Genomic DNA, 21,031 nt, shown 5'->3' on the forward strand with positions numbered 1-21,031 from the left:
ACTGGCAAGTACAATAGCATGGAGAAACTCCAGTCCTAGATTAGTACCAAACACAGTGAATTCTGCATAAAAGCAGAGTGATGTTATCCCTTCCTTCAACTTCACTGTTGGGCCTCTTGACACTAGTTCTTCCTGGAAGATAATGAGTTTGGAATAGTTCTATTCCTTTTTAATCCATCAGAAAAGAATGGTGCAGGAAGGGATCCCTTTTTTCAAAAGATTCATTCCACACATAAACACGGTGTTGTGAAACCTGATAGAAACAGGTCAGTTCACCAAAGATGCAGTGGCTTGTCATGGTAAGGAAGACTTACAAGAGGCTGATCTAAGACATGCTTAAAACTGGAGACATTTCTATGTTTCTGTTTCAGGTCAGGGATGCTCCTGGCATTTGATGTTGAGGCCAAATGCCCTCTAAAAGAGGCACGTGCTGCTCACTGTGTTGGTGGGTATTTGGCAGATCAGATCATATGCTCACTGACAGTTACCCTGTTGGGACCTGCCTAGCCCAGATTATTAGCTGGCAAGATACAGCAAGAGCTGTACTGTTACCTATATATTTCTTTATGTACTGTGGTGTTCATGTACTGTAGCTTATAGTGCTTGACACCTTCGAATTCAAAGATATATGCAGCTTGACAAGTGGAAAACTACCTGTGTAAATCCTGATTAGGATATCCATCCACAGTAATTCCTCTGGGTCTGCTCAGGAGGCATCTTTGGGTCATTAGGAACCAGACAGCAGAATGAGGAAGCAAGTTTCAAAGTCATAACTTGCATGAACTATGAACCACTTGTAGCTTTTTTTTTCCTCTTTAAGTAAGAGGTTATACAAGCATCTCCACTGATGCTATTTGAGTGTTTTGGGTAGGATAATACTGTTCTTCAGAGGTAGAAAATACTGCACCAGTTGAGGCTTAATCTCAATCTGGAAGTTTAGTGATAACTGTAGGAATATGTTCCTTATGCTTCCATCTCACAAAATGTGGGACGAGATGCACAGAAATGTGATTATGGTGATGGAGGGAAGTGTAGGTCCCCTGTGATCCCATTCTTCTGGAATAACCACAGCCATTAGCCAGCTGCTCAGCTGATGAGGTATTAATTCCACTCTTGTCTAGCATCTCTTAGTTTCCTAAATTGTAGAAGTGACAATGCTAACTCTTTGCTCAAATGTAAGTAACCTGTGTTAGTTGGAAAGAATTAATCTGCTTAAAGTTGCCAGAACACAACTTCTGTTTTCTCATCTTTTGAACTGTCTTAATGTTTAGAGTGGAAATGTAGGTTACAAGCTGTTCTTTAAATCTTTCCAGCCAGTAAGCTCTTAAACTGCTCCTTTGCTGCCTCTGACTCATTACTCTCCAGTCACCATCTTGTGAGACATCACTGCATAGGCTATTCTGTCTGTCTTGTGTAATCAGAACAGCTTGTAGATGGCAGGGATGCGTTTCTGCAGTGGCTGAACAAGGAAAAACGTGGATAAATGGAGAACATGAGGAAGGAGTTGGTAAACATGTGAGGTGATGTGTAAACTCTTCATACTTCCTGCTTAGTAATACTTAAACATTTGCTTAACTTCTTACCTACTCACTGTGCTGTTCAACACACTCTAAGCTCCCTTCGGCTTACATGGGCTGCCCTGGCTTGGGGGCGGGATGAGGAATCACAAACCCACCACAGTACACTTGAGGGTTTGTGAGTGTGTTTACAGAATAACTGCAGAGGAGCAGTGAAAAGGGCGAGGTTGAACATGGCAGAGACATTGAAAAAGCAGAGGGGTTCACAGCTACAGGGGTTTGTTGCATCTGTAGGTGAGGCAGACAGTCCCCCACATGCGCTCCTTGCATTCATGCATCCCCCCCCCATGAGTTTCAGGGCTTTGTTTCAGGGTTTCTCTTGCTTGTTGCTGCTTCTCCATATGCCAGAGGGTGTCTCGTTTACTTGCCCCCCTTATAATTGCAGTTGGGTATATTTTTTATGATTAGAGAGTTGCTTCTAAAGTGGTCATGACTGTCCTAGCTGCAGGTTGTTGTCTGTCAAGCAGTGGCTTCTAAACGTTACATAAAAACACAATCAAATTGAATTTAAAACTTTGCAAGTTTATCCAGGGAAGTCAACTGAATGTAATACTGTTTCGTGGCAATAAGAAAGCCATATTATTGGCTGGAGCTTATTTCCTATATGAGGGCAGCTCTGGGGAAGGAACGAAGTCAGAATTAGCCCTGGAAGATGCTTGCTGTGACTTGTGAGAATGTGCCCTCCTGTCTTTCTGGGCTTTTTTGGCCCAGTCAGTACTGCATGTACTCTCTGTTTTCCAAAAGCAAAGAGAAAACCTCGCTGGCCTGCTAATACACCCCAATGTGGACTTGTTGAGTAGCTTTTTACTGTGATATGTTAGTATTGATGATATCCAGCATGTTGCTCCCTCTATGGTGATAGCAGTACAGAAACTAAAATGTACTGTGAACTTGCAAAAAACCCCTCGAACCATCCAACCAAGAACATACGTGAGATCTAGAACAGACTTGGCTCAGAAGAGCAGAATTATCTGGCCATGGTATAAGTAAATAATTTACTAGCCTCCTATGCCTAAGACAGCTGTCACAGGTAAAGAATCATGTTAGTTGAAGTGGAGCATGTTTAGAGACCGTTTCGGGGCATGATTAGAGACTGTTTCAGATTTCTTCCTATGCAGGTGGTGGTGTGGGTGCTCATAAATTTGAATTGCTAGTCTGCTACAGCTAAGTATAACCCTCAGAAGCTTTCTTACAGATTTCAGACTTCCATTCAGTCAAAGTTAATACGTTTTATGGTCTTTAACAACCTAAACTCTTTGTTTGTGTAACAAACCAACACAAATACTGCAGGATATTAGACCAGTAATACCCTGCTACTGTGACTTACACATACCCCGTGAGTTTACTCAGACAGACTGCCCTTGAACTGCATGCTAAGTGTAAAAGCTTGGAATCGGGATACTTTCTTGGTTTAATTTCAGGAATATTTTACAGATAGGATCACAATCCCAACATCAAGCCAACAGTTTAAGAATAAAATATATTTTAAAATTAAATGAAGTGCATATGCTTAATAAAATCTAATCAGTGCTTTTAAACTGGATACATATGACTACAAATGCCACATTTTAATGCACTTTCTCAGATGGAAGTCACTGGGGATCACTTTTGAACACTGCCTTCCAAGAGTGATGTGCTTGTCAGTGAGAAAAGTTGATAAATCACTCAGAGTGGCTTTACTGTGGTTTCTGTGCATTGCACATGGAAAACTTTCAGTTAGCTTTTTTAAAATCCAGGGGTAAGGAGGGACCATGAGAATGGAATTGTCTGGGACGTTGTCTAGCTGAATCCCAAAGACTTAAGTTATGTGGTGCGACATTAACATTTTTGTAAGTATTAAGATGCAAGAGTTTTGGATCAAGTTGGATAAGGGGAAAATATTCATTTTTCAGAGTTTCAAAGTCTGTCATGTTCCTGTTCATCTAAGCATGCTGCAATTCACAAACTTCTCTCCCTTGCCCCTCATAGATTCCAAACCCTCTGTTTGACCTGGCTGGGATAACATGTGGACACTTTCTGGTTCCCTTCTGGACCTTCTTTGGTGCAACCTTGATTGGGAAAGCAGTAATTAAAATGCACATCCAGGCAAGTACTACACCTCCCTTAGGGCTCTAGGGTGAGGACTTGTTTCTTTTTTGACTGTTACCGTGTGTTGGAAATGAATTCTGGAGTCTCCCTTCCTGGCCTGAAGTAATGGAAATTAATTTGGTGCAAAGGATTTACAATAAAGGATCTGCTAGGCTTCTTATGCTCAAAACTGAATAATTTATAGCTACAAACTAATGAGCTCGCTGCCTACACCACTCAGGAAATTGGTGGTTAGCCAAGTTATTTACCTACAGCTTTTACCAGACTGAAAGGACTTCATACTCATAATGAACTTGCCTTTTTGGTAACAAATACTCATTTCAGAGAGCTCTGCAGCTACCCCTCACCGGTTAAGCGGCACTTTTAAATGCTCTCTTCTGTTTCAGTTGAGCGTGTGTGTAAACCTCATTTCTTTCAGGCCCTGCAGAAAGCACTCTGAGTCTCTGGGCATAACATCCAGAGCTTTCAAGCATGGTTTTCAAGCAATATGTGGTGTCCTCTGACTATATTTTGAAAGGGCCTGATTTCAGAGCATGTCCAGTTTTTCTTGCTAACTTGGAGCCTTACTGGATGTTCTGAATTTGGCAACCAGAATCTCCAGTTGCTTTAAAAAATTGTGAGTCTTTCTTTTAAAGTATGTCAATATGGCACCATTTTGTCCAATAAAAGATGAAGTGTTGATTCCCTGGTGCTTCTTTACTGAACGTGGTTAGCGCTATATCATGAACTACCATGCTCCATTTGCAATGGTTACAACCAGTGTTTTCAGCTGGGGCTTGATTTGGGTTTTTTAAGCATCTCCCTAGGACTGGTGCAGTGTCTGTAGCTGTGTTGCTTGGAAATCTGTGCTGTTACTGCATTAAAAATAGCAGAAGCTATTAGTATTATAAAATTACTCATCTCGTACCCTCATCAAGCTGCTTAAAAATCTTTCTTCTGCCCTGAACATATTTCAATTTTCAACCCTCTTTTTTTTTTAATTCCTATCTTTTTTGTAAATGGTTATTTTACTTTGTCCAGTCCTTAGAGAGAAAACAATAAACAGGGCTGAAAATGCTTTCATTTACTATTAGAACAACTTTCCCCCCACACTTACTTTGTAATATCTGAATTTTTCTGCCTTTAAATCTGTGTACTGTTAGAATTGGTTTGGGCAACATAGAAAAGTGAAACAGTATTTGTGTAATACTCATTTTATCTTGTCTTGTTTAGCTAGCAGAATGTTTGCTATGTAATTTATAGTGCTCCCCACTCAGATCAAATGCAAGTGAAAAAATACTTCCCAGTGCCTTGTACAATTGGTAAATCATCTTATTTTGTAATACATTTAGCTATTAGGAGTCTCTTTCTGCGATGCTTAGTTTCAAGCATGCTCTTGTGCAGTAGCCTTGATTTTGTAGTGATCTTGCTGCAATTTGGAACTTAGGAAATGTAAGAGTCATGGAAAAGGCTTTTAATGAATCTTTCTCTAGACAGGAAGCGAGTGAGTTGGGTGCAGTGGCCATCCCGGAGCTGCTTTTAACTGGCCTCTTCCTCCACAGAATCATTTTGTGTAGTCCCAGTCACATCCCTTATTTCCAGACTAGTGAATGCAGTTCTGGTTAGATCATGTTTAAATGGATTCAGGGAGACTGTGGGAACCATTTGTGCGTGTGCCTACTCATCTGCACACTGTCTTGCTCACTCTTTGCAAAAGAACAAGCTGTCAAGTATGACAAAAGTGGAATTAGCAAAGGCTATTTTAACAAAATTTGAACTTAGAGGAGAAGGGAGTGGTAAAATTATGGACACGGGGATTTTCTGCAAAATAAGCTGTGTGTCACGGACGTTTTGTTGGAATTGCTCTGTTCCAAATAGGCTGATGCCTTAGAGACTCACAGGCTAAGGGTTTTGGTCAGACAGGTACCCTGAGGCTCTTAATTTGTTCTTTACTAAGTATTTTTTGGTTTTGTCTCTGTCTGAAGCACACAGATTGGGGACTAAAAGATACATTATTTTTCACTTCTGTGATCTTTACGTACATGTGTTTGTGTAAGGGGATGTGAATTTTTCTGCACAGTGATGACTGTTTTTCCATTAAAACATTGTTGACAGAGTGAAGTGACCTTGAGCTTCTGGGAATTGAAGTTTGGGGAGGATGCGAATGGTTAGTAACACAGGCTTACAAAAACACTGCAAGAAATGAAGTCTAGGAGGGAATAGAATAATAAAGTAAAGAGGGTTTTGCTCTCCTGCTTCTGTTTGAAGAGAGTACTGAAAAATAAAGATCTTGAAAAGACAAGGGAAAACTGTGTGTGAGTGCTGGAGAAGCTGTCTGGCTGGAAAGGAACCTAAATTGTCATACCCCATTGTCTCTGCTTCCCTTTTGATCAAATATTTCTCTTAACTGATGTTTTCCTTCCTACAGAAACTTTTCGTTATTATAACATTCAGCAAACATATAGTGGAGCAGATGGTGTCCCTAATCGGGTGAGTAATTCTTTAACATTCACTAAGTGGAAAAATACTGGAGGAGTCAAATTCGATGTGCTGAAAATTGTGCTTTGCTTCGAAGTGCAACCTTTGGCCAACACATAATTTTAAGTCTTACTTGCAACTTCATTCCTCACCGCAAAGGCTTCACGTACTTCCAGAAACGTAAGAGCACCGAAGGTCAGATGGCCTGAGTGCACAGCACCAACAGTTAACTTTCACCCCGAAATGTGATCCCACTCTTGCAATTATAGATCGCCACAGGTACCACTGCAAACAGGCTGGGTTTAAGGAATTTCTTCAACGTTGTAGTGTGATCCTGTGACAAAAATTGAAGGAACTGTAGTGTTCTATGCAGTGTCTCAAGGTGACAATAAACATTTTCCATAGTTTAAACTACCTGATACATTTAAAAGATTAAATCTCTCATAAAATGCCAGCATGAGAAATTTGGTGTGTAAGTTTTATCCCCATTCTCTTGGGTTTTTTGGTAGGAGAAATGACAGTTTTAATGGATAAACTGTTCAGATTTTGAGGAAGTTTGGGGGGTTTTTGTTGTGGGGTGGTTTTTTTCCCCCTTTTGGACTGAGTTCTTCAGTAATTGATTACTGGTTTATATTTTAAGTTAAAATCTCAGTTTAAAACAAAACTAAGCAAAAACATAGCAAGCAGTAGTTAGTGGGTGGTGAAAAAGACAATTAAAACAACATACTTCCATGTCGCCTCAGTGGGTTTAAATGGAGATTGAACAGCAGTGATGAAATGTTAGATTTTTGCTCCATACCTACCTGTTCAGTCATGAAATTCTGTGTAATTTTAAAATCCATTGTTGGCGTTATCATTTCCTGCCTGGGAATTCAGCAAATAACGTCGCAACAGCACCTCTCTAAACATGCAGCAGTTTCATAAACTGCTTGAATGCAAACAAAGTGTGCACCTTAACTGAAATGTAGGTAACTAGGTCAGATCACATGGATTTCATCTAAAATTCATGCTTAATTGTTTAAAGGAAGAATTGTGTTCTTGGGGGGGGGAAGGTGCTGCCTGTTTTCAGCACACTGATCAGATTGAAGTCAGGGATACGGGTTTACAGTTTTAAATGCGAGTCTCTAACATTTAAATAGCTTTATTGTTGTGGGTTGGGATTTTTCTTAGTTTTCTATGGTTTTGGTTTTAACTATGTACATATTAGTGATCCATAAGATAAATTCTAAGCTGTTTTCTATTTTTCCAAGGTCTTTTATTTGTTTTATGGTGTGAATTGACAGACACTTTGCTACACAAAGTGTAATAACTGTTTTCACATAAAATCCAAAACCCCGCACTCCTCAAGAACAGTTTCAGAGGAGGAATGTCTGGAAATAATTCCTTTTAAAATATGTAAACTTGCAGTAGTAATGCTAGACAGAAAAAAGGAGTGTCACACAGAACATTCTAGGGCCTTTCACTAATGAAACCAATCCTGACATCGCTTCCTGATCTTCTGATTGCGTGTCTGGTTTGTACCAAACTTCACAATTAATTTGTTGCTTTGAACATAATTTAAAAAAAATAAGAGAGAAAAATGGGGTTACTTTGAACCACCATTAGGTAGTTACCAATCACGCTGGATGCTTTACTACTAACTTTTGATCTGTTACTAGGTCAAGTATGTTTCCAAAGATTTACTCTCCTGCAAACCTTTGAGCCAAAACTAGTAGTTTTTTCCAGCTTCATCTGTCTTGGAGATAAGTTTGCATTGAATTACTTTGAATGCATTCACAAGACCTCTGCTGGATTCAGATTTTATTAGATGGTTGATGTCAGAGTTAAAAAATGTTGTTGGGAGACAGTACGATTTTTGGAATGTCCCAGTATCCTTGACTTTTCTCAAGCTGTCTGTTAGCATTACCTCATCAATTTCTCTTAGAGTGGAGTATAAGACATGTTAAACAATAGCTTGCATTAAATCCCTTATTATTAAATTAAAATGCAGTTTCATTTAATGGTCGGTAACTTTATTTTAGTCGAATTCTGTCCAACACAATGACTCGAGACTGTTTTTGTCTGGGATGTTGCTCTTTCACTGGGAAATGTCTAAGCACAATACTTTAAAATAATGAACATGTTAATATACAGAATAACTAAAATCTAGACAGGAGATTCAGTTATGAGATAAAGTCTGAGAAGACTTGATTTTAAAAGCCAGAGAGAATGTCTCTGACTCCATGAGTCTTAGTTAAAAAGCAGAAATGATTCAGCTGTGGACCTTGCCCGTAGCCCAGAAGTTGTTTGCTTCTGTTAGTGGATGCTGCTGGCATTGCACACCAAGCCTGCTATGACAAGGCTTTTTAAATATAATTTAGGATAATTTGATTTCACAATTTTGTCCAGGTCTCCATTACGAAAGAATCTTAAAATACTCCTCATAGTAATTAAGCAAAGAAAGAAAGGAAAAGAAAATATGTGAGGAAATTAAGAAGCTGTTTGCAGAAATGTTTGTAAAACACTGCTGGTAGCTAGTGTTCGAAAGCAAAGGTGAGAAGGATGGGAAGTGCAGCAAGCCTTGCGGGAAGGGACAAGGAGACATGTATGGGTTTAAGAAACTGAAGTTAGCACAAGTCTTGAAATCAAAGCTGAAGAGGATTACAAAATGCTCACATGCAACTGGCAATGATCAACCTGTTCTGCCAGTTAATAGTTTAAAGTTGTGTTGTTGCTGTCTAGAATGCTAGTAGAGCATGTTTCCCCACAGGTTTTGTTATATTCATAAGCTTTGGTGAATTAAAATGGTGTCAGAGCTTTGTCTTGTTTTCTGTCACTTGCACAAGAGTTCAACTTATTGATCAGCCATGTAAAATGCTGGGTTTAGGCCAAACCTGGGCCATTTAAAAAGCTTAATTATCATGTGTAGCGTGGGGTTTATTTTGGTTCTTAAGTATTTCCTTTTCACCTGCAGCTTCAGGATTGTTCATGAAGTCACATTAAGCATGTTGCTTTTAATCACAGTCATATTTTCTTGGAAGTGGCAGTTGCAAATGTGGATTAAGAATTCCCAGGATACTACTACAGGACTAGTTCTCAAAGCACACACCGTGCTCAGAGATGTCTGCCACCAATTCTGGTGGAATGTTCAGAAAGCAAAAAAATCTAGACTTTATTTCGTTAGGTCAGCGTGCTAGTAATGCCTGTTTGTATTTTGTGACAGTGAGTTAATACCCTCAGAACTTCACCAGACACCTAAACACGCTTTATATAGCATTAGGCAGCACGTGGCCTTCACCTCAGAAGCTACTGAACTTCAGTGGCAAGTGGTATGGCTGCATCCCTCGGACGAATCCCGCCCTTCGGGCAGAGACATTCCCTCTGAGTGTTACAGAAACTCCCGTGGGCTGCAGAACCTCTTAACTGCAGGCTGTGAGTTACTCAGAGGGAGGAGTGAACGCTGAGAAGTGCTCCTGTGATACACCAGGTATGCGAGCTCCTCAGCGAAAGGAGTGAATGCCTGCCGGTAGCAAATATGCCTAATTAGCAAATATGCGGATTTTAAGAGCAGTAGAAACTAATCCATTCAGTTAGTGAGCTGGGTCAATAAACTAATCTGAAGTTTAAACAGAAACAAGTGAAATGCATATAAGAAAGATTTGCATACTTCCACGGGTTTCCAAAGTGAATTTGTAAGTGCTGTGATCCGTGATGTGTTACAACACTGTGAAGTGTCACTCCACAACCTCTGAAAATCTCCCCAAAATATCACTGCTTCTGAAGGGTTTCTTAACCTGGTGGGTTTTGTGGACCAGATGTTCATGCTTACTGGCTACGCAGGCGGGATCGAATGATGTGCACATCTTAAAGGAAAAACAGCTTTCTGGTAACAGGGACGTGAATCACTGCCTTGACAAACCAGTTTGCTGCTGTTTATTGTGCCATAATTCTTTGCTTCACAACTTTATCTCAGTTGACTCTTGTAAGGAGCATGATGTTCCTTTCACAGAAAAAAGTACACCTGAAATGATGGTGACCAAGGTAACTGAGAGTTTGCTTAATGACTGTGTATGGTTTTCAAAGCTACTTTACAACGTAGGCTTAGATTACTTCTTTAGAATACAAGTCAGGGATCTGCAAGGATAGAAAGGGCACTATAGGAGCCAGTTGGCCTGGAGTGGGATGAGGCCTTTTTCGGGTTTGCATTGTGCCTGTGGGTTGGGGGCCTCCATCAGGGGTTGGTTGACTGCAGAGCATGGCCAGTGCCCATCTTCACTGCCTCATGTCGCTCTGCTCTGGGCATACCCCCTGCAAAGGAGCCCGACCCCATCTGCCAGTCACTCCTTCTGGCTGGGTGGACCTTGATTTCACATGTGTGCCAGTCCATACCCTGTTAACTGGCCTCTTCAGCAGAGACTTTGGAAAAGAGGTTCTGATCGGTATTTAAAATAAAACCTGTGTAGTAGGATTCAACCACAAATAACCTGAAGTGTTGAGAACATGGATAACTGAGCAGTGACTGCGGAGTCTCAGGGAACTGCTGCTGGGAGGTTATACTAGTACACCTGATGTTTCTTGGCATAATAAATCAACAGCTTTCTTCCCACAAGTATATCAGAAACCTGTGGGACTGTGCCCTCATAATACACCCTCTACACAATAGATTAGGTCTGCACAAAAAAGGCTTTAGTGCCTTGAAAGGAACGCAGATGTAGATGAAATATGAGTAGCTTTGGTGTTGAATACCTTCCAGTGGATCACTTAAGAATTATAAAGGTTTATTTGCAAACGGCCTGTAGGATTTAACTCCAAACAAGCAAACTTTTTTTATTACAAATCATGTTCAAAAATACATCTTTAAAACCCAAATAGAAGTTTCCTTACAAAGAGCAATATTGAGCAGGGCTGAACCAGCAGTTCAGAGATGTTGCAATTCCTGTTTTTGAAAGCCTTGATTTTAACATAACAGAACGTCCCAGAGAAAAAAAACAAAAAAAAAACCCCAGTTCTGCAGGCAGCTTGGTTAACGTGGGTATTGGAGCATGGCTCAAGGTAAAAATGACGTCAAACATGTACCGATTGTAGTTTAGTAATCTTCAAATAAGATATTTTCTTTCTTCATCTCATAAAGCAAGTGACTCCGCCACATAGCCTCTTAACCCCCAAAAATGTTTCTGTTGATCCTGACCATGAACCAGATTTATTTTCTGCAGTTTTAGACCACTAGAACGCAGGTAACATCTCAATTTCACCAAAGGTTCTGAGGCCGAAGTGGCGGGGATGGGGATGGAAGCCGGAGGCTGTCGTTACTCCCTGGGTGACCGGGGAGCCCAAGTTTTGCTGCGGCTGCTCTCCCTGAGCCGCGGTCCAGGTTTGCTTGCAGCATCAGTGTGGAGCTGAGTCAGGGAGCCAGAGGCCCACTGAGTCACTGTCGGGTCCTTAGTGTTGGTGGAGCCTCGGGGAAATGGATGGTTTAAATACTGTGAGAATCTTTATCAGCGCAGGAAATGACAGCTCATTAAAATACTAACCGTTAAGCCCGTTTAGATCACTGTCTGGAAAAAAATTAACCACTGAGGGTTCAGATAACTTGCAGGAAGAAAGGTGCTCTGTGCACTGAGCACAGGGTGCAAGTTAATGAGCTTTGCTGATTGTCCAGTGGCATAAAAATATTTCAGTTGGAATCTGTTTTTCAATGGTTTCTAAAATCATCAACTTTCCGTGCTGGAACAAAACTACCAGTTTCTTCTGAGGGAGGGATGGCTGAAATACCCAAGTACGGCGCCTCTTACCAAATGCCTTCAAATTGGTTTTGAGCTGTGGGATGGATTTTTCTTACGTTCTTACAGGGGAATGGAGAAATGTGAATCTAAACCAGAGAAACTCTGTGGGAGGAATGGGTGTTGGGTGTGATGATTTAGTGACCTTTTGCGTAATTGTTCGGAAGGTGGAAGCCTTTGCTCCGGCCCTCTGGCCTAGCTGTCAGGAGCTAGTCTGCTTTAAAGACACTATTAAAAAGAGAGTTGGAGGTGCAGGAAGACTCCAGCCCAGCACGCTCCCTCCTTCCTTTGTCACATTCTTCACTGCCACTTAACTCCCTTTTTTGTAGAAGGAGATAATCCCTGGCCTTCGGCCACGCTTGCTCTGGGGCAGCAGGACCCTGAGATGCTGAATGTGTGCAGGGTTTGTGTGGACAGAACCAAACGCACAATGCTGGTTTCCTCCTGGTTTGCTTCTCTGTTCACTGCTGTGTCATTCTGAATTGTAGCACTGACATTTCCTAAAAGGGTGTTTTTCTGTAGCCCAAATAGCTGAATCTGAGCAAAATGTGTACGATGCTGTTTGTCCCCAGACCCAGGGAGGGTCTGGAAAGGACAGAGCATGCATGCCAGGCAGTCCGACACCACCAGTCCCCGTGTTAACAGTTAAATGTTGGGGTTTTTTCCAAATTAACAGCTGTGGATATTCCAGAGATCATCCATAAAATGGGTCTGTGACTCAATATTGCATCACCTTTCTAAGCAGGGCTTCGGTGCGCTTCACCCTGGCAGCTTGTTTGCACAATCTCTTCCATTCTGGCACTTCTCATTTCCCTTCAGATCATTATTTCAATGATAAAATAACTTGCATGTTTTTAAACCTGCTGTGCTTGATGTTTCTTGATCAGTGGGACTGATTCCAGTTGTTCCTGTGAGCTGCTGAGGAGGTATAAAGCTCAGAACTGAATGGTGCTGAAGTTGGTATTTACATTTTTAATTTCCATCAGAATAACTGGCCTTTAAAAACTGCTGAGAGTTAATCGGCTGCTTAATCATTACTGGCTCCAAGAGGCCTTTTACAAATGTGCAACTTTAATTAGCAGTAAACCCCATCATATTTATGTTTCTAAAAGGTGGGTCTGCAACGGCAGCTTCGGTGCTCCTTGCAAATACTTGCTAAATCTAACTTTTCACTCTGGAAAAGTAGGCAAGTGCACATGTGTGTGTTTATAAGAGGGAAACTTTATATCCTACATCACGGACTGGTACATTTTTTAGTGAAATATTAGTGCAATGATACTAAAATGCAGCATTTGATAGAGATCTGTACTTGAGCATTTAGCACAGCCTGTAATTAATTACCTGACTGCTCACAATTCTAAAAACAAAGGTTATGAAATTTTAGTAACTCAAGAGTAACCTCTGCTCCCAAAGATCTTGTAAGATTAAAAACATGCCTTTCAAAAGTGCAAATATCAGGATAGAATCATTTTAAATAAGTATTTTTAGTATTAATAAAAATGCAGTGGACTGTATTGAATAACTTTTTGTTACACTAACATAGGGAAATACTTATTTCTTGTTTTCCCTCCGTTTGGTTTGGTGCTTCATCCACATGTGTTTGAGAAAACTCCTGCCTGTAGTTCCAAAGATTCTCTTAAAAACAAGTTTCCGAAAATCTTTCCTGCCACTTCATGACTGGAGACTTTCAGGTGCTGACAGACATTCTTTGAAAAGCAAATTAATACATTGCACAGTGTGTTTTAACAACACAGGTTTGGTGTAACTGGAATAGAAGCTTTAGAAGTCAAACTGTCAAAGTCTGTACATAGAGGGTGTAATTTTTAAATGAATCCTAGAGCAACTTTGCTGAATCTCCATGTGTGGTGATTCAGAGACATGAAATTTGGGGTTATTTGTTGGGGTGGGGGAAAAAAGCTATACAATCTTTCATTTGAGTAGAAATCATGGCTTTAAATTAAAAAAATCAAAACAAAATCAGATGCATCCGTTTTATTACAAATACCAGGTAATACTCTGAAAACATGCTTCAGCAGTGTCTTGTTCAGTGGAGCTGAATTCTTAATGAGTGTATGTTGGAGTGTTAGAATGCAAGTAATGTTTTTTACTGAAATGTGATAATTTTACTGGATTTAGGCTGGACCAAAAGCTGGTACAATTTCTTGGAAGTCTGTTTTCAGTTTCAACCCCGTGTGAAGCATTCGATTTCAGCAGATGAATTCAAACAAAGAATGGTGTTTTAGTGGTCACTGTTCCAAAAATTTCCTCCTAATCAGAATGTCTTCAGAGTTTTTTTCCCTCACGCCGTAAACAATCCAAAGCAATTCGTTCTGAATCTTAAGGTAAAACTGCAGCAACTTTCTTTGCTTGTCAAGTAAATTTTGGTGAAAGGACAGGGTACACAAGAAAAGCACCGCTCCTTCTAGGAGTGCATCCTTGTTGCTGATTAACTGCAAAATTGATTAATATCAAGGATAGCAACTAGTGCCACCTACTTCGTGGCTTATTTTGAGGAACAACTTCTAGTGAATGACCTTTTATTTTATTTTTTACCTTTTTAAAGCTGAAGCCCTTAAGCAGCTTGCCCAGACCTTCATTTCAAGCCTATAAGAAGGGGCAGCAGGCTGTGTGTTTGGGGGTTTTCTTGTGTGTTTTGTTTTGGCAGATAGAGCCCCCAAAGTGTGTAAGAGCAAAGTTCTGCTGTGCATTAAGGGCCTTTTATTTTCTTATCCTTTCCTAATCTTTATTTTAAAGACAATAGGCTTGATTCTCAAAGAAAAATGCAAGGAATTGGTTTGAGATTATTTGACAAACAGGGTTATCTTCCTGCATCTTCCCTTCTGAAGTCGGATGTGTAAATAGGCTTGTGGTTTGCATCTATACTCCTGAAACTGTCTTTTGAAGTCCTTGCGAAGCAGCACAGAATTATGATGCAGATCTGACCCTTCTGCCTATGTACCTGCATCTGGCTTCAGTGTAACCCCTGAAAATGTGCACAGAAGTCTTCCCTCTCCTCCTTTGGTAAGAACAGGGTTAGTGAGTTCAACTTCACTAGGTCTGCAGGGGAAAAAACACTTGCTGGTTCATAATTAAATAAAATGAAACCTGATTTTTAAGATTTAGCTCTAAGTCTAAGATTAGGTGTAAGATTATGATTTTAAGATGTAAGATTATGTCTACACTTTGGATATTAGGTCACACATACTTTAGCTGGTTGATGAAATTACTGACTTCTGTTAAAAGAGTACAAGTGACCAATATTGTCCCACTGAAATGGGACTTCAAGAATTTTATTCCTCGTGCTGTGGATTCATTATTTCCTAGACTTTAGTCTGCTTCATTTTACTCCTTATTTAAATTTACGCACATTTTGTTTCAGTGTTAAAGTCTCTGTGGATGTGCAAAATACTGCAGTTTTAGAAGGCAAGGTCCTTGCATTTAGGATCTTTCAGTTCTTCAAAATAGCTTTTTTAAAATGCCTGTTGTGTGCTTAATTTTTAGTTAATGCTCACAAAGGGAAAAGAGAAAAAACTGAATATTTTTAGTGAAAAAAATGGTGAAATTGGGTGTTGCTGCCCAGGATCTCCTCACGCTATCAGAGCTTGGGTTTCATGGCTTTGTTCAGCTGTTAACTGGGCACTGATGTGCTTCGGTTTTCAGAAAAAAATGGAGGCGTTTGAGCAACAAACCATTCTGTTAATCATTCATCTCTCATCATTTCAATATTCCTCATTTCATAACCATGCAGAAGTTTCAAAGTAAACTATTACCTTTCAGTCGCTTTTCCAGGCATCCGAGTGTCATCTGAAAAAGAAAAGAAGCCTCAAAGTGTAACTCTTAAAACTGTGGCTCCGACCGATGAGCGACTCACGGGGAGTTTTACCAGGAACAGTCAGCTTCACAAGGGATGGTGCTGACACACTGGAAATCCTTTGTCAAAGTTGATGTGCTCTTGTGTAAAACGTGAACTTTGGTCTCTGCTTGGCTTTTGTTGGGTTTTTTTCCCCTGAAATTTTACCAATGCAGGCATAGGATTTACTCACCCGTTTGTACCATCATGATGGTGAATCATGAGCGAAGCAATGTTTTCCTTGTAAATATGTTCAGATAAATTCCTTGCCTGTGGCTATCGAAGGAAATGGAGGTAGTGGAGGAGAGTGAGCTGTGGTGTTGCTTCAGTCTGTGCGTTTTCATGCATTCTTAAGAGTAGAGCTGTGGGGTTTTAACTGGGCTTTAGCCTGGAAAAGGGAAGATGGTGTCGCATCAGGAGCCTTGAGGAAAATCATTTTAGTGGCTGTGTCCTTCCTGCAGTCACTCGCAGAGGAGATGAGTGTGTAAAACTGTGTGCGTCTTGGTGTTTGAAGTGTGTTTTACTCAATCCTCCCTGAAGCAGTTGTATATAGAGATCTGAAACTGAAGGGTTGAAATTTAGAGATTAAGAGTCTTCCCCTTTTTTTGGAATGTAGAGGACCGTATTAATTTCTTTATAATTAAACTGTGCGGCTGTTCTCACCACGCCCACTCAGCTCCTGGTGTTGCTACTGCTAATTTCTTCTGTTTGGTGCGTTTTTAAGTGTCCTGACAATTAGTCAAATTCCTTGGACTTGCTCAAGGGCACAATGTGTAGATTTCAGGAAGAGCACTGAGGTTGGTGTTGGTGGAGCCTGGGCAGGCTCTGGTGTTTGCAGAATGGAGGTTGGAAGCTGCTGCAAGGCTGTCCGGTGGGAGCACCTTCCCGCCACACAGGCAGGAGGGGGCTCCTATTGCCAAAAATGTATGTGTGATCTTTTTAACGTTAATGTTAAGGACAAGGTGTTCAGTAACGTATTGTAGCTTTTGTGCAAGTCATCTGCCATAAACCATGGCATGATTCAGAACAGGGTTCATAGTTCCTTCTTTGTTCCTTTGTTAATCACTGACTTGTGGGAGGTGCCTGCAGAATTTGCTAATGCATTCTTTTTGGGTAAGGATGACGCACAGATTGTCCTAATAAGGACTTAGTTTGAGAAAGGGGCCGTCTCCTCGGAGAAGATAGGGGCAAGTCATAGGGCGAGCAGTTTCTTTTTTAACCGAGGGATGACACAAGCACAAGTCATTTCCTTATTAATCGGTTCAAACCAGTTCTTACAGGAACTGCTGGTGATAAATGTGGGACTTCTCAGAAGTCATTCATTTGATTCTCAGCACTGCACCAGTGCACAGCCTCAGCTGGCCTCTCCCTGGCTTTAAGGAAATGCTCTCGCTCACAGCAACTTTCTGTGCAACCAGCAGTGCTTTGTCACTGCTTTGCTCTGAAATACTTTTCTTTTTAAGCACTTTTTAAGGATCTGGGGAATTGCATCCCTTTCAGATGCATCAAAAAGATGAAGTGCGCTTTACTGCGTGGTTCTCTCTTTTCTCCTGTAGCAATGCCCCTCTGAGCTCTGGCTCAGACTGAACTTTGTTCTGGTTGGGTCAAAGTGGTAAGTTTAAAAAAAAAAAAAAAAGAAAAAAGAAAAGAAAAACCAATGGTTTTGTTTTTCTGTTTTTGTTTTGTTTTGTTTTTTCTCCCCTATTTTGTCCTGTTCTGTGGGATGAACTTTACATCAGTGCTATTCCAAGTATAGGTCCTTCTCTTCAGAAGCCATTTCAAGAATATTTGGAAGCTCAGAGGATAAAACTTCACCACAGATCTGACAGTGGCGTGCCGCAGGTAAGAACCTCTCTGCCTCCCTCCCCATGTATTTTTTTCCCTTCTCTGGCTGTCTTTTGACTTGTCAGGTTTACTGATGGAACTCTTGATCCTTGTTTTCAACGACTGGCAATGGCCCAGGGAATAGCTTAAAATCTCATTTTAGAAGCAACCTGGGAATTAAAACTAGTACTGTAATGTGTGCAACTGGACTTAAACCTCTTGGAAGTAAAAAGAAAACAATAAAGCAAGACCAGTCACATGTCTTGCCTTATCTTAGCTGCCTATTTTGAAAGATGAGTTTAAGCAGAAAAACATTGCAATAAACTTCGGCATCAGTACTTCAGAAGCCAGTGGGATCCATGGCTTAATGGCCAATAAGAGAAACAAAATCCCCACACCTTTTGTGTCTGAAAGGGAAAGAAAAATTGGGTGTTTAGAGCCAGTACAAAGGGGCAGAAGTCCCCTTTCCTACAGGAAAAAAAGAAAAAAGTATTAACACCCTCCCCCCACCCAAAGAAAAAATAAATCCAAACCAAACCACCAAACTGGGGGGGGGGGGGGGAGAACTTGTTAGAAAACATACTCTAAATGTTTCCTGGGATCAGAGCACCTTTGACTTGAAATTCCTCAGGCTACTGAGGCATCTTGAGATAAAATCCATTAATTCACATTTCACATCTAATCCTTGTAGCTCTTATAAACATTTCTTTGCCCATTTCTTATCACAAAAGAGGTTAAATTAGGGAGGGTCAGGCCAGAATAACTAAATATGCAGATTCCTTTTAGGCACATTAAAGTAATTTTTATGTAGTGCATTGCTGCCCTCCTTTGACAAAACCCAATAAAGGAGTAGCCATGGAAAACGCTGGAAGCGGGACTGCGGGGTTATCGCATTAACTTCTAGTGACGCCTGAAGAATCGGACCCTAATTGGAAGATAACACAGTGTATGCAGTTTAGAAAAAAAACAGTATTAACCAACGACCTTATTGTTTTCTTTGCAATGACCATGACAGGGAATGACAGTCAGGAGTTGCTAATTCTGAACTCTATGAATTGTTAGCGAAGACAAAACAATACGAGGAATACTAAGTCACTTCAGGAGGACACTAGTAATGATCAAGGATTTGTCATCTGCCCTGCAGTGTCTATGGCAAGCCCGCCTGCATTGTCTTTCAAGGGACTAAAGTCAGCTTTATAGAGGGACCTGCAGGAATCCTGTCAGCTTGCACTTGGTTCCTGTTTTTAATTTAATAAATTACACAGTAAAAACTTTTCCCTGTGCCCAGAAAATGGAGAATTCTCCATTGAGCTTTTCCACTCATCTTTATTTTCCTCCTTCTGTTTTGTCTCTTCAGGGGGAAAACTGGCTATCCTGGATGTTTGAAAAACTGGTGATTGTCATGGTTTGTTATTTTATCTTATCTATAATCAACTCCATGGCCCAAAGCTATGCCAAACGACTGCAACAGAAGATGTACTCTGAAGAAAAAACCAAATGAGCTTGGAAAAAAACCCCTGGAATGGGTTTTAGCAGACATGAAAAATGACACATCTTTCCATATATTTAAAAATCAGCATTATTCAAAATGGGGGAAAACTTTTTAACATTCATTTTCAACTATAACAAGTTTTTATTTAATTTTGAAAGTAATTTGGATATTAGAGCAAACGTTTCATTGACAAACTTATGAATGTTAAGGTAAGGTATAAATGCTTTACGAGTCCGAGCTGTATTACATGGGATGGACAATGTGATGTTAAATGGTGTTTAACACAAATGTCCATCCAAATTCTTTCCAAACCTGATGATTTAATACTCTCCATTCCCTGGTTTAACTTCAGGCTGACCTAAAGGTAACTTTTGATTTTGACGGGTGGCTGGTTTGCTTTTTCCATAACTTTCAAGACCATCAAAATGTGTATAAATGAACACAGGTTGGATACAAACTGTTGCATGTCTCTCGTGGTAAGGCTGTTTCAGCTGAACCCTCCAGTGTCCCGCTGCATTGCACGTGCTCTCAGTTGGAAAAAGCCACCCTCTTACCTTCATGATGTTCGCAGAGATGATTGATGTCAAAATGCTGAAGCTGACGTTTTTTATTCTGTATATTTAGAATGAAGTTAAGATAAAACTTTATAAAGTCATCTTTGATCATTCCAGAATTTCTTGTGTCAGTCTTTTGAAGCTGTTTCTTTCCCTCTCCACTTCTGTATGCTCAGTTTCTTTAGCTTCTTTATTGAGCCTTAATCCCATGAACTGCATGCTTTCCTCACCCTGCCTGCACAAACGGTGCTGAAGCCCTTTGTTCTTTTTTGGTTTTTTCTTTTTTCTTAAGAACTTCTTACGTAACAGAAAGAAGTAGAAAGGCTATCACTTGCTTGAAGCACGGCTCACTGGTTAAAGCAGGCACGTTAAATAGCAGTACTTGTTACCCTAAGTTCTTCTCAGATGTTTGCCACCAATCACAGCACTGTGGGCAATGGAGAAGAGAGGGAGGTAGAGTAAAGATTCCAACTGAAAACAGATTGGATGTCAAACCCAGCAATGGTGCAGAGAACCTTAGAGAACCTTCACCTTAGGCTTCTGGAGTCAGATATCCTTAGATTGTTGTTCTGAATCAGTGTGTGTTCCAGTTCTAACATGCATGAACATAACTAATATCAAAATGGATCTTTCCTCCCATAGTAAGTAGATGTCCATTCCACTGCTGCTGTACTCAGCTCATTACTTTAACACTTTCTGAACTGTTGTTTTCTATTTTTATCCTAGGGGTAAGTAACATTTTACTTTCAATTAGTGTGATCAAAAGGTGGCATATGAGCATAAAGTAGGTTAGAGCTTGCTCCTGTTCAAGTTGGGTTTAGCCCCACAGCACGTTAGGGCAGATCTCGAGCAAGGGGTGAGAAATACGTATTTTGTTCAATCCCACCTGAATGTCCTCTTGTGTTGCCAACCGTCGTGACATCTCCATGGCTGTACCATCCTGTCGGATAGCTTATCAGACTGATGTTGACTGTTGGATCTCATGGCAACAACAGTCGGTAGGCTGTCTGACATTTTGGTATCTTTCATCTGACCGTTTGCTCATCCATCTCCAACTGTTTTCATTGAACATCAACAGCATATAAATGTGTTTCAGTTTAGGTGGGAATGAGTTCAGCAGTCACACAGCACAGCAGTCTGCCTAAGACACACCTCTTAAAGTTTTCATCTCAGTTGTGTGTGAGGTTTGTAAAGTTTTTCCTGTGTGCTTCATATTTAACTTCAAAGTTACTGAATGAACGGGGAGGCTTTTAATATGGACATCTTGCAACAGAGCTGCTGACTAGAGGAAATTTAAGTATCTGAAGCTCTGAGTGAGTGCTGGGAGGTAGTACACGGTAGTTAAAAGCACAAAGGTTGGTTGCTTGTTCCTGTTGTTTTTTAAAAGATGAACAGAATTTCTTATATCACGGCACCAGCAGCTTTTCATT

General features: G+C 40.5%; 1 protein-coding gene across 1 annotated transcript in view; it reads left to right on the top strand.

Moving 5' to 3' along the window:
• VMP1 (vacuole membrane protein 1) overlaps nt 1-19,570 on the top strand; it is a 58,351-nt gene extending 38,781 nt beyond the window's left edge. Inside the window, exons 8-11 of the mRNA XM_010020774.1 lie at nt 3,546-3,662; nt 6,073-6,134; nt 17,471-17,573; nt 18,913-19,570. Of these exons, the coding sequence (XP_010019076.1) occupies nt 3,546-3,662; nt 6,073-6,134; nt 17,471-17,573; nt 18,913-19,056 (426 nt within the window). The 3' untranslated portion in view covers nt 19,057-19,570. The remainder of the gene's footprint in view (nt 1-3,545; nt 3,663-6,072; nt 6,135-17,470; nt 17,574-18,912) is intronic.
• The last annotated feature ends 1,461 nt before the right edge of the window (nt 19,571-21,031 follow it).

The sequence above is a fragment of the Nestor notabilis genome, unplaced genomic scaffold, assembly GCF_000696875.1.
Source record: "Nestor notabilis isolate BGI_N333 unplaced genomic scaffold, ASM69687v1 scaffold1208, whole genome shotgun sequence".
In the NCBI taxonomy this organism is placed as follows: Eukaryota; Metazoa; Chordata; class Aves; order Psittaciformes; family Psittacidae; genus Nestor; species Nestor notabilis.